This window comes from Convolutriloba macropyga, chromosome 6 (genome assembly GCF_964194025.1).
Source record: "Convolutriloba macropyga chromosome 6, txConMacr16.3, whole genome shotgun sequence".
Classification (NCBI taxonomy): domain Eukaryota; kingdom Metazoa; phylum Xenacoelomorpha; order Acoela; family Convolutidae; genus Convolutriloba; species Convolutriloba macropyga.
The window spans coordinates 63,481,304-63,495,344 of NC_134473.1; the positions used below are offsets into that span (position 1 = coordinate 63,481,304).

General features: G+C 35.7%; 2 protein-coding genes across 3 annotated transcripts in view; both read left to right on the plus strand.

The window, feature by feature from the left end:
- Positions 1-14,041, plus strand: part of LOC142341852 (heterogeneous nuclear ribonucleoprotein H-like) — a 567,627-nt gene that overhangs the window by 412,912 nt on the left and 140,674 nt on the right. The gene's annotated exons all lie outside the window — the stretch shown is intronic.
- LOC142341369 (rab3 GTPase-activating protein catalytic subunit-like) lies at positions 1,269-9,157 on the plus strand. Its single transcript, XM_075392297.1, is given in 5 exon segments — positions 1,269-1,604; positions 1,607-3,014; positions 6,602-6,787; positions 7,192-7,497; positions 8,100-9,157. Coding segments are annotated over 5 exon segments (3,108 nt in total). The 5' UTR covers positions 1,269-1,329; the 3' UTR covers positions 9,033-9,157.

Consider the following 14,041-nt stretch of genomic DNA (forward strand, 5'->3'; position numbering starts at 1 on the left):
TTTGCCAAAAATAAATCAAAATAGTCAACAATACTTTGTCTTTAAAATAAAATCAACAACTTTTTAAAGCTGGACGGGCTTTTTAATAATTCCACTCTCAACTCTGTACGATTAATATATCGATCTGTCAAAATTGTCTGAACAAAGAAAAACCCCATTTGTGTATTTAGTTCCCTCCCCCCTCAAGAGGGGTCGGAACAATAAGGTTATAATGTTATATATAAATGTTATATAAATATTATATATATATATATATATATATATGTTATATATATATATATAATATATATATATATATATATATATATATATACATATATATATATATATAAATGTATATATATATATATATATATATATATATATATATATATAAATGTATATATATATATATATATAACATATATATATATATATGTTATATATATGTAAAATGTTATAATTGGTGTCGGTCTAATTTCCTCGGCTTCTAAAATTCTAATCGGAAAAAGGTTGCCTTTGTCTACTTTTTGCCTATTATATATATCGATCGCCTTCGGTTTGCCGCAAGTCAAACGGGGGAGTGCACCTAATCTGATCCCATTTTTCAGTGAAACTGACTACTGTGGTCTATAAAATGTTCTGGTAGCATGATTTGAAGCACCCTAGTGACCTTAATCCCAACTGCTTCCTGAATTCCCACTATTGAATCTTTTCCGCGCCTGTTCAATTGTTTGTCGTGTTTTAACTTGTTATGCAGTTTTTTGCCTGATCGTTTTTTGAGCTCAACTGATTTGAATTTTTGTCTAGATAAACTGGAAGGGCTCATATCTGGAAGGATTTATGATTTTTACCATAAACACTCTTTGTTCCACATATTCATTTATTGCCCTCGAACGAAGTTTGAAGCAATTATTGTAAACGTTTTTCTTTATGTAAAAGTTTTGCTGATCCGTTTTCTTCTAGAACTGGAGTTTTAAGTGACCTAAATTGCTCTTGAGCCCAGTGAACTGAATTGCCCCGGCTGTCGTTTTAGCAGATATGTTCTGCGCTCGTTGTTGAAAATTCAGCTGAGCTTAGATTATCTCAAACGACTAATAGGGATCGAAATATTTTATTTTGGCGCGGGAAAAAACCCCCTTTTTGCAAATCCATCAAATTTCACTCGTATTGCATGATAAGTTTGTTATAGTTAGTTAAAGTTTGTTGTAGTTTGTCAGCTTCAGGTTAGTGGGGTGTGATAGTTGTGCAGCATCAGTTGATTTATTTTGTCATGAACTTTGCTAAAGAATTATTGTTCTTTTTTCAGCGCAGAAAAATGTTCTCATAGCTCTATGAAAACCATCTACAATGACTGATTTCGGAAGTGATGTTTTTGAAATTGAGGATTTCACCAATGCCACTGACTGGGAAAATTTCATATTCCTAATCGAACAATTCTACGCTGATATTCACACTTCACTCTTGTCTTCAAGTAGCTTCTCTTGCGAAAGTGGATCCAACAACTGTCTGCTAAGCGACACCATATCTCTATCTGGTCAAACATTTGAACTCCATTTTTATGACTTCAGCGGGGCTTTTCAAACGATTCCTATCAAACGGTTTCAAATAAGAAGAGTAATCACTTAGCTATAGGACATGGGAAGCTTATGGACGATGTTAATTTCATTGGCGCTCATTACAACGAGGAGAACCAGTTCTATAACATCGTCAAATGGTTTGGAGTTTCCAGTTTTGTGCTGCTTAGAAGCTCAAATTCAGATGTGAAAGATGAGTCTGAAATAAATTGGATTAAGAGTGCTTGTAATATCGTATGCTCCAACGTTAGGTTAAAAATTCCAATAATATGTCAAATATCGGACGACTGGCGTTGCTTTTTTAATGGAATTGGCTATATCGGTCACGACTATGCTGAAAATCAGTACAATTTTGATATGGTTCAGTTGAAATCCACCCCAAAGTCTTCGTTGGGTTTTCTCTCCGGACTGCTCGAACTGTTCAAAGAACGTGCAGCTTTGCCCAGTGGTGCTGAAGTTTCTGTATCTGCGTGTTTCACCTACTCGCTCTATGATTGGACGGAATTTACAGTCAATTTGGAAGACGACAACGTTCCTCTTGTTGATACTGTCAACGACGGGAGATCCAGTACCGATGACATAATCGCTAACTTTTTCCATGTTCCATTGGGAACGTTTGACGAAATAGTGTCGGAAGTAGAACTGTCGGCTTGTTGGAACGGTTTGTCCTGTTCGGTTGTGGAAGAGAGCGAGTCATACTCCGATATGACGCCATTGAATGCGCCCCAATGGTGGCTGTCAATTCGCATGAATCAAACTCCCAGTTCTATTCTCACTACCCATCTTTTAACCATTCTTAAGATGTCAAGTTACTCTACCATATTGCACAAGTCTAACTTTAACAGACTCGAGTCTCTAAGTGATCAGCTACTAAAGCTGCGCTTGCCTGACCTTGTAAATTTATTGACACGAACAAAATGGAGCGAAAGTAGTTTCACAATTTATGCAGATGAAATCACCTCGTATTCGGCTAAGTTAATAGTCGACCAGTTATTTGATCGCAGTTTTTCAGGTAGTCATATCGCAATGGACGAAGCGGCAACTGCTTTTAAATCGGCACCCAAGCACAGTATAGTTTACGATCTGGCGTGGGTTTTATGTCGTGTATGTTACAAATTTTCTAACCCCAAGGCAATGATGAAAATTTGGAAATTTTTTGTGGAAAAAGTTCGAATATTCTTTGATGCAGGAATCTACATACCTTCGGTTTCTGTAGAATTGCCAGATTTCACGTCTTGTTTATTGAATCAGAAGCTGCAGTTTTTGAACTGTTGTACTAAACGACGTTTAGATAGAGAGTTGAGATGCCGAACAACAAGCACAGCTCAATCAAACCGAAGGTCATCTGAAGTTTTAAAAAAGAACGAAAGCTCGAGTTCATTTCTTGACTCAGAAACCAATCAGGATGACGAGTTCTTTGACTGTGACGACGAGGAATCGAGTCCGAGTAACTTGACGGTGAGTTGAGTTATAGTAACCAGAAAGTTATAAAGTTATCATTTCGGCATCTTGTGACCAGGAAAATAACGATTTCTATACTAGTCCAGCTTTCTTCATTTTCTGTTCAGTTTGACCCCCTCGAAATATAATCGGGCCAGACGTCTTTTGAGGAAGTACGGTTTTCTTATAAATGTAGGTTTCACTTATGAAGTTTAAACTCTGAAAGTAAGTTCTGAAATCAAGTTATATTACCTTTAAATCTTTCCATTTTAAGGTAGATTTATGTCCTGGAAAAGGTGGTTCTATGCTTACCTCCCCTTTGACCGGATCCTAGGTATAATCAGTCCTTTACAGGAATGAATTCCAAGCTACGAGATCATAACTTAGATGCACTGCTCATCAGAGAGCAGCACTCAATGAGTTGTGAGAGCCTCACCTCTCTGTACCATCTTCCCGGACAAAGCAGATCATGTTGTCTTCCAAAAAATGTAGTATAGCCACTTTATCGTTTAGCTCTAGTATCACGGTTGCCCCAATACTCTGTGATGTTTATTTCTGTGACTATCACTACATGTATTTGTCTGAGCCTTACACAATATTAATAATTGTGCGAAAGGATCAACCCCAATCACAACCTTACCGACCATTTTTTGTTCGAAAACTAGTAACACAGAGGTTCAATTTTTGATGCAATGTTTGAGTTCAGAAAAGACAAGTAGGCTTGGTAATTTGCGTACGCACATAATGTTCCGACCCCGCTCATCCACATTCTTGACTTAATTGACGACCTAATTATGAAATTATGAAGAGAGAAATCTTTCAAAGACATACATATCGTTCAATAAACCACTTGTGAAATAAAATAAAGCCACGTTAGAGGGCCGATGAAGCTTGGTGTTTATAGGATTACTGGAAAAGACAATCATAAAATTCAAATAACAAACATTAATTACGACCAAAACTCGATGTCTATACTAAAAAAAATCATTAAATCAAACTTGCATCAGATAAAACCTAAACAAAACAAATTGACCTATGCTTCATTAGAAAAGATAAGGGATCTGTCCTCAATGCAACTTGGTAACAGGTCGACAAAAAAGATGGAAAAGCGGCAAAGATTAGAAAAAAAATCTATTTTTGAAATCAATTGATTTCAAAGTGATCAAAATCTTTACATATTAACTGAAATTACTAAATGTTCATTTATATCTCCATGGGAAGCAATTGAGACCTGTCATTATCCAGTGTACGTCATACGACTACGAAAAGACGGGCAAACACCGTCGAAATTAAAAAGTTCAATTCGACTTTGCGAGAAAATTGCATTGAAGCCGTCCTCCTCCTCCCCCCACGACTGAAGCAGGCTGCAATTGATTAGAGCCCCCACTAGTCGTTCGAGAGCAATTCTTCAGTCGTTTAGTCGGTTATGTTTGAAATTTTTTTTGAAAGTCATAACAGAAATACGATTTCAACAAAAAGGCATGGATTAAGTGGCAACACTTCGTGAAGCAAACTGGCTTATTACTTTTGAGACCAAGTAACGAGACTACAAAATAACAATAAATACAAGCAGAAGCAGGAACAATGAAGGCTGAACAACAAATAAAGGCTGAACAGTTTAGAAATCTCAAGTTTTTTTTATAGAATTGAATGGTCCAAGCTATCAGTCAAGACATAACTGACATTGAAGAAAATGTTTGAATCAACAAAGTGTTTGAGACTTTATTGGCGAGATTGAGTAACATGGTAACAACTTTGAGAGCAAAAGGGAGACAGATGAAAAAATCTTTTTTTAAAATTTAATTTGAAAGTGAGTAAACGAAATAGCTACAAACTGAAATAATTAAATAGGTTCAATTATACGTCCTGGGGAAGCGATGGCGACATATCATTATCAAGTGTATGTCCTACAGTATTTAAAAAAAAGATAAACATAGGCAAAATAAAAGTCATAAAAAAAGCATGAAATTTTCAGGAACAATATTTTCAAATACGCCTTTTTTCAGCGCTGTATATTTTCACAACTATGCTTTCCTTCAATTGGTAAATCGACTAGGAAACACAATCAGCCTATAAAGTGTGCAATCACTCACAAAAATTTTAAAAAATGAAAACTCGCAAGAAACCATTAGTTAAATATTAGAAACCATTTCCGACATTAAATTATAACTCACAGGAAAAGTTTTCCCGCGAATTTTTACCGAGACTTTGCCAGAATTTGAGAAAAGCAAGATATAATAGAGGCAAAGTTCAAAAATTCGCCAACAATTTCTTGAACAATTATTTTCAAAGCGATAGGAGACATTAGAAAACCTGAAAGCATTTTCTAGGTTCACTTCTATCTCTTGAAATTTCCAATTGGATCTTTGATTGGGGAAACTAAGTCTTTGGACTACAAAAAGTAATACAAATGAAAGCAAAACATAAGAAACCATGATCTATGTTCTTTGGGTCTCAATTTAAAAAAGTTATATGTCAATAATTGAGACCTGATTTGAAATGTCTGTCAGTAATTTACATAAAATCTATAAATGCGGAAATGTTTCGAAAAAAAGGCCACGACCAATTGAAATTTAAATTTTTTTCCGTAAGGATCCATGTTGAGACCAAGATCAGCCGTGATTTTGCTGCGCGTCTAAGAAAACACTCAATTGTTCAAATGGTTGCGAATTAGATCAGTTTTAAAACAAAAGTTTTCAGTATATCAAAAATGAATAATGCATTTTGTATAATTATCGAGATTAAATTTAAGAAAAACTGGCAAAATTATAATTCCAGAAGACTCTTACAGCCGGTTTTAAGGTGTCGACGTCCAGCAAATTTAAAGAAAGTGTGCAAAGAAACATATTTGGTCACATTTTGTAGAAAAATGTCTGAATTTTGAGAAATTTAGCATAAATTCTAGACAAAAAACTTCGATCGAACAATTCAGCAGCCCTCCTCTATCACTAAAGATAAACATTAATTCCACTTACGTTAACAATTTGAACCTATTTTTGCAAAGTTGACAAAAATTTGGTCAAAAATACGGAAATTGTGAAGAAAAACAACGGAATATCGTCTCTGATTCACAAAACTCGATAACTCCCTGTAAAGAGAGGAAATCAAAATCTTTTTAATTCCATATACTACGCTGGACGGGTTTTCTAATGGTACCACTCCCTGCTCTCTACGATGGACATATCGACGGGTCGAAATTGATTGAGCAAAAGAAACCATTTGAGTATATAGTTCCTACCCACACTAAAGTGGGGCGGAACAAAGATTTGAATTTATCCAAATCGATACAGAAGTCACTTTCATCTGCTAATCGAGCTTTAGCTACTATCATGATTTTTCTCGCGCTACTAACACCGTTAGGTAGAACCCACCAAAATTATCCAACAACAACCTCAGAGCTCCCGTATTTCAAGGGCACTATTCTTTGCTCTTCCTCAACTCATACTTCCCAGGCTCTTGTTTTGACTCCAAAAGAGAGAATGGAATAAGTCACATTCATTATTTCTGCAGAAGAGAGATCGACCGCTTTATTCTTTTGATAAAGGAGCTTTCAGCTAGTTATCAATGGCATCTTTTATATTACAATATAGTGGGCCTTTGTGTAGAGTAGCAACTCAGCTGAAGAGAGGCGGGATGAAACAACAGAGAGTAATGATTGGAATGACGCTTGGGATGACATGGACTGGGGCTATGATCCACCTGGGGAGACTGAGAAGCGTCAACCTGCAACAGGAGACATCAAGTCCTCTTCGAAGTTAAGACCACCGGAGGGAAGATTAAAAGTTTTCAAGGTTAGATCGTATCAGTAGTTCTGCCTTCAAATTAATATGATAAAAAAAAGAATTTTTATTTTTCGATCCATTCTTGATTTGACTTTTTCACGAGGTTTTAAGGCTTTTAGGTTTCAAGAGAGTTTCGTGATTCTCAATTAAGTCTTTCAAAAAGTAGCGAGATTTTTCAATCAAAAAGGTTTTGAAAGGGAAGGAGTTCAAGTTTCATAAGTTGAAGTTATTCTTAAGTTCAAATTAATTATAGGTTCAAGTTTTTTTCCTTCTTTGGTGCCCGTGGCTGTTTTTATATGCAGCATCAAATATTATAAAAATTATAACTGGTAGGAATGGTTAAAATCGGAGCGTTTGACCATTTCTATGGACTGAAATGGTCTGAAGCTATTGGTTATGAAGTTTTGTTACAGGATGGTGAACACTTGTTGAACAACCCAGATGTGCTGTTGTACATTCCTGTCACTCAAGAACCTCCAATCATGACCGAATATACCCTGGAAAAGGAGACGCAATTTCTAGAGCAGCTAGGCACAACCTCGGATGCGAGTGAGTTAAGAATGATGATTCAATCACGCACTCTTTTGTCGGATATGGAGTGTTTCAAAGCTGCGAATCCGGGCTGCATTTTAGAAGATTTCATTCGGTGGTATTCTCCAAGAGACTGGGACTCTGATGATAAAAGGGAACTGTCGCCTTCACATCGTGAACAAATTTTTGTGATCTCAGAATCAATCAAACGCGATTAAATTAATGTACTTTTTTAAGCTAATAACGTTCTGTCTATCCTGGTAAGAGGTAGGACTAGTCACTGCAGTTCACTCATGCCCTTATAAAGGCTTAGGCTAGTCTAAACATCAATTGTTGTTCCGCTGATTGCCGATTTTTTTTCTGATCAATTTAATGGTTTCTGATAACGGATTATGCACTCAGTATACATTCATTTAATCAGCTGCTGTTTGTTATATATTTTCCAACTAAGTATACGAAAATATACTTCAGATATCTACTGGGTATAACTTTACTAGTTCCATTGCTACCTATTGATGACCTGTCAAGTGGGTTGTTTTCCTCTGAGTGACATAGTTTATTCAGAATACTAATTGTCTTTATTTTATATACTTTGTTAATGGCCGCAATTAACTTGAATTTTTCGCCATTTTAATTTCGAAATACGTAAGCCGCCAGTTTAACCGAGTTAAATTCACTCGGTTGTAACGTCATGATGTAAAATGGATGTTATAGAACGAGGATTTTTGTAACGTGGAACCAAAACATGGAAACTAAAACCTTTAAAGCTTAAGAATACGATCAAGGATAGGCCAGCGTCGTTTTCATACTTAAACTTAAGAGGAAAGTATCCTTAAAAGGCAACGGTTCCTGTAAAAGTCTGAGCTACCGAATGACTCACGGGGACAATATTTGGGTGAAAAATTGGAAAATGGCGCTGCCCGTTCCGGCGAGTAGACAGAAACGACTGTTCGACGACACGAAAGAGGCAGAAAATCTTTTCAAATATTTGAACTTGTTAAACGAAATTGAACTGGCTGATTTAATTATGCCACCTTTAATACATCACTGCTACGAAACACTGGCCGATACTAAGGAAACCTATAACTCGATTGAAGTAATGAAAAGTAGAATAAGGAATGATGTTTTGAAGTTAAACGGCGACACTTTTGACAGGAACGTTTATCCTTTTTGCCAGTTTTTAATTGATTTTTTGGCCATGGAGTTAATCATATCACGTGCTTCGTCCCTAGAGAAGAAATTTTGCCACTTATCAACTTCAAGTGACAACAATTTTGCTGATAAAACGTTGAAGAAAAAGAAAAGCAAGTCAAAAGTGAACTTTGAGGACCCCAAAATTGAATCTGATGATATTTACAAAGATTTTATCACTAGTTTAATGGAAAGTTCCACTGTTCCCGTTATGGGTGCTTCACGAGGACCAGTCGGTGACGTAATATGCAACTTGTTCTCGTTAGCCAACCGGATTCAAGAAGACGATGATTACTCTTTCGAGCGAGCCAGATCGGCCGGGCCAATAACCGACAACGTATTTCCAACACCAGTGAAGAAGGAATACGTATTAAATGGTTGTCTATCTGACAGTGAAAAAGACGGCGATGGGTTGAGGGCAAAATTTAAGCAAGGCTCTGAACAAATAGAACAGGAGACGCCACTTCCTCAAAGAATGTATGCAAGTGTTGGGGCTTCTGAATTTCGAGTTGCTATTTCTAGTTGTAAATAATCTTAAACAGTTTTGGTGATAAGTGCTTTATATAATTCTGCATTTGAAAATAGTATAGTTACAATGTAGTTACTATTGGCTTGGTAATGTGCTTTGGCACTGCAAATTTAACCATTCAAAACAGATGTGTTTCTTGCAGATCTTACACCGTGTCCGAATGTTCAGGTCTTGAAGAACTTGATAACTCAGCGCCCTTCTAACTCTAAATTTTGACGGTAAGGGTTATTTTTTAATAGCCGCACAGCGATAGCTGGGGCTATTATTGGCCTTCTCTTGGTTTTTTTTTTACAATTCAAAGAATTTTTACAATTCAAAGAATTTGAATTGTATTGGGGCGCTGTCCTTTTTTGGCGAAGTCCTTTTGGCTGAGTATTGGCGAAGTCCTTTTTTAATCAATTTTATTGGAGTGATTTTTGAAGCGGGAAATGAAACGCGTGAAAAAATTTGGAGTGATTTTGGGGCTGAACAAAAGTTAAGAGTGGAGCGAAAAGAGAGTGGTTTTTGATTAATACCGCTGTTTTTGAGAGAGCGAGAAATTTATGTGTGAAAAAATTTTCTCAAAGCGAGTGAAATTTTTTTCTTCACGTGCGGCTTTTGAAAGCAGTTTTTTGCAAGTTTTGATGGTTATCATGTTTGATTCTGATATTGTATTAGTTTTACGCTTGTTTTGATAGGAATTGAAGGTTTCAAGTAGTTAATTCTGAGTTTAATGCTAATTTCGAGGGTTTTGATCAGTTTTGCTGATTTTTAGACTAAATATAATAATTTTTTGCCTGTTTTTTTTGTATTAATGCTTTAAGTGCGATTTGAATAGAAGCTCATTAATTAGGGAATGTTCAGCTACCAATTGACTACAGTTTTATTGGTGTAAATCATTCTTTTCTTCGGAAAATTGACAGAAAAATTGAGAAATTTTAAACCATTTTTCTTATTTTTTTGCTGTTTTTCTTTTTTTTTCACTCTTAGACAAGTTTCTTAACCTATTATGACTTGCCCATTGTTTTGTGAGCTTTTCATGGCTCTAATTGCAAAGGAACTATATACAAGAACTTTATGTTTCCCTGTACTTTTAAAAACAACTGATTAGGTTTTTCTAGTTTTTTTTGTTCAATTTGTTTTTGAATGCCGTTTCTACTCTTCCATAATTTTTTGGCGTTTGTGGAGGTTCAGGGTTCACAATAGTTGTTCTAGGTATGTAGTCAAAAGTATGGGCAATTTTCTCCTTCGAGTTGTTTCCGGAATTCTTCCGGCTATGTTTTTTTTTAAGATCTGTTTACACATTTTCATGATTTCTGAAGTAAAATTGGAGTAATGATTTGGGTCACGCCGAAACAGGAAGTGGAGCGAAAAAGCGAGTGGTTTTGAGACGTGAAATTATTTCGCTCTTAATTTAAAGTAGAGTGAGAAAAGGGTGTTTGAACAAAAATTCGCTTTCTCGCTAGTGGCTTTTTGTTCACATGCGGCAATTTCTCTTTGATTTTTACTGTTTTTCAAGTTTTTGGATCGGATTTTTTTTAAATGGTTTTCCCAAACCACTCATAGTCCGTTCTAGGTGTAGTTTTCTGTTTAGTTAATGAAAATTCTTTGAATTGTACGCCAGGACTTGTCCTGCTATGTTTTTATATGACGTCACAACCACTTCAAATCAGCTTTTTGTTCATTCTTTCATGCAATTTCAACTGAAATGCGTGTGTGACATCATTTTTCGCTTTTAATGGAGCGAGTTTTTTGTTCATTCACGTGATTAAATTTTCGGTCACACTTGACTTACCTCATTCTCAAAAATGACTTCCTCACTTTGAAATTGAATTTTATTTACTTTAATTCAAAGAGATAAGGTCAAATGGGTGTTTGTCATTCTATTTGAAGGGTATTTAAGAGCAGCTAATAGAGGCAGCAAAACTTATACAGATTTTAAATCAAAGTATAACATATCAGCCTTCAATGAAAAGACGAATTTTTTGTTTGTCTTTTTTTACTGTTTTTTTTTTGACTGCCGATCTACGAAGCAATTGCGGCTATTTTCTGGCAATCTGCCAGCTATGTTACTATTTTTAATTTCATTTTATTTTTTGAACGCTCTTGGACGAAGTTCCAACTAATTCTTGTTGTGGGTGTATTTTTTATGACTTTTCTTATAGTAGGTTCTAATAACGTCATTTGAAGTCACTTAATGCCTTATATTATTACTGTCGCAATGATAACTATCACTCATAATAGAGTTTCCTCAGGTTTTAAGAGGAGTGCCACTAAGGCAGTTGATTAATGGAAAAACCCTTAATTAACTAAGGAAAGCCTTTTATGTTACTTTATGAGTTCGAAGGGATCAAGTATTTAAAAATATTTTAAAAGCCCGAAACTTTCAAGGCTACATCAAAAAATTGGAAAGACCTGTGGTTTATTACAGTGACAAAAACAATGAAATTTACAGAAATGAGTCCTGAGCCAATTTTATTGGGTAACATGGAAAACAACGGGAAATTGTACTCAATAATGAAAAATGGGTTGTTTTGATAATTTTTTTAAAAATTATGAACTCAAAGATGAATTTTAAAAAAGAAACTAGAAACCGAAGGAGTTGACTGTCGTGAAAAAATTGCAAAAGTGTTCAAGGATAGGCGTGGTTTGAATGAAGGTCGAATAATTTTTTTGTCGCTACTTTCCGCTGAATACGATCATCCTATATATTAAATGCATGATGGTTTATAAGGCACCATGTTTGACAAAAGTCAATAAAGCATGTTTAAGATTCCTCGGGCAGCAAGTTTAAGAGGACAGATTGCCATAGGTCAATGACGGAAAAAGTTGATATCTTAAATGTCGATGTCCGAAAAAGGACACATTGCAAGAGTCATTGACCGAAGTGCAAAAAGAGTCAATGACCGAAAAATCTAGATGTCAAAAAGGTTATTTGCTGCATAAAAAACAGGGATACAAGATAAGTCATTGACCGAGAAACTATGTCAAAGTTAGAAATAGATTCAAAGAGAGGGAGTGTCCAAAGAAAAATCTGATGACAATTCTTCAAAAAGCTCTGATTTTTCCCCTTGCCTTCTCTATTATTAGCTGCGATAGTGATAGCTGAGCGTAGCTATTATTAGCCTTTTGGCTGTTACTTTATTTTTTATTTAGTCGACAAGATGTTGGTTGCGAACATGTGGTTACACTACTCTTTACAGCTGTAAACTGATCGGAGCTATTTTGCCGTGCTCTTGGGTGTTTGCTTCCTCTGACACTCCTTTTTCAGTTCAGATTTACTCTACAAACCTTCTTTCGCTCGACTTTGTGACTTTTTCACGCTCCACCTAAATTGCTCTTACTTGAAAATTGTGTCTGTTGCCAAAACAAAACCGATGGCGAGATAATCAAGCACAAGGGACGGATAGACGAGTGGTTAATGCTTGCGTTAATTACGCGGGAGATTGTGGTTTGAACCCCTTCATTGTCCGTAGTTTTCCACTCAAAATTTTTAATTAAGTTTGTATGTTTTTTCGGCAGTGGCGATAACTTTTTAAACTAATTTATGTTTCTACACATTTCTGTAGGTTTCTCTCTGTATTTTACGCACGCAAATCTTCTATTCCGGCCATAGGCCGGCTATATTTAGTGAATTTTGTGAAGTAGGTTTTGTTAGCTTTAGGACTTTTTTGCTCACGATCGAATGATTTAATCATTTAACTACCCTCGAACTAACTTCTTCGTGCGATTTCTCGGTTGACATATTTGGATTTTTGGTATACCTGTTTGACTTTTTTTTCTTGATTTTTCGCCTGAGCTGTATTCTGCTCTCCCTCTTGCATTTAGACACTCCTTTTACTTTTGAAAAGGAAGTAAAATTTGCGTTAAGTACAGTCAACGCAAGTTGGAGTTAGCCCTCTACTTCCTTTCGAGGGCATTTCTTTGGACGTTAGTCGGCTCATTCATTCTCATCAGATCAGAACACATTAAACTTCTACATAGAGATTTAGTAGTTTTGCTTTATTTCTAACGTTTGCGCTCATTTTTTTTGCGGATAAATTTTCGAATATTTCAGTATTGTACCAATTTTTCATTTCCCGGTAAATATATCATTGGAATTAATATTGGGATTAGCGCAAATGCTCTTAAGAAGGCGGCAGTTCTATTAGTGGTTATAGTGGTATATATAGATTAGAGCTCCAACTAGTCATTCGAGAGCAATTCATCCGACATTAGTCGGTTTATGTTTACATATATTAAAAATGCAAACTAGGCGACTATTTAAAAATGGCAAAAGATCGCCATAGTTGTAAAGCGCAGATTGCTGCAGAATGTTAACAATAACATTGCTGTCAAGTGATCCATTACGGCTGTTGTTTTTATTTCATGATTCTTTTTAGTGCCCGATTATTGTTTGATACGAGTCCCGGGCTGCTCCCAACAATGGAAACGGCATTGTTCTACATATGCCTTTGCTCGCTGCTCAAATCGAGTTTATTAGCTATTATTTAAATTCGCAACCTTGTTACAATGAGCAAAATTTTGGATTTGATTATATGAACAAAATCCTATTGCAAAGCTCTATTGTGAGGCCATGATGTCATTAGCTCTACAAGGAAATGTTTGAAGTAAGTTCGCGTTTCTTTAAATTGGACTGACTCATCTTTCAACAGCATCGTTTACTCATCGATACTCGGATCAATTCACCCGGTACTTTAATTTTTGATTTTTTTTCTGGTTTAAACGACCTTTTCTTAGTATCATTCGCGGATATGGGGTTCTGTTTTTATTGGCAAAATTTAGTTACGTAAATTTAATTATTCACGCGTGAACAAATGCCAGGCCAAGTTTCGAAAGCGCATTAATTGCGCACGAAGGACGTTTGATCTAGTGCCTTTTTATGCACAATTTTGGCGGAAACATTGACTTTTTGACTGATTTTTACGTCCTTGACTTCTGAGTTTTACGTGATCTGAATTCCTTTTTCATTTATAAATTTTAAACAGCTGAACTCAATTGGGGGCAGTTTACTTCTCTTCCCATACTCAAGT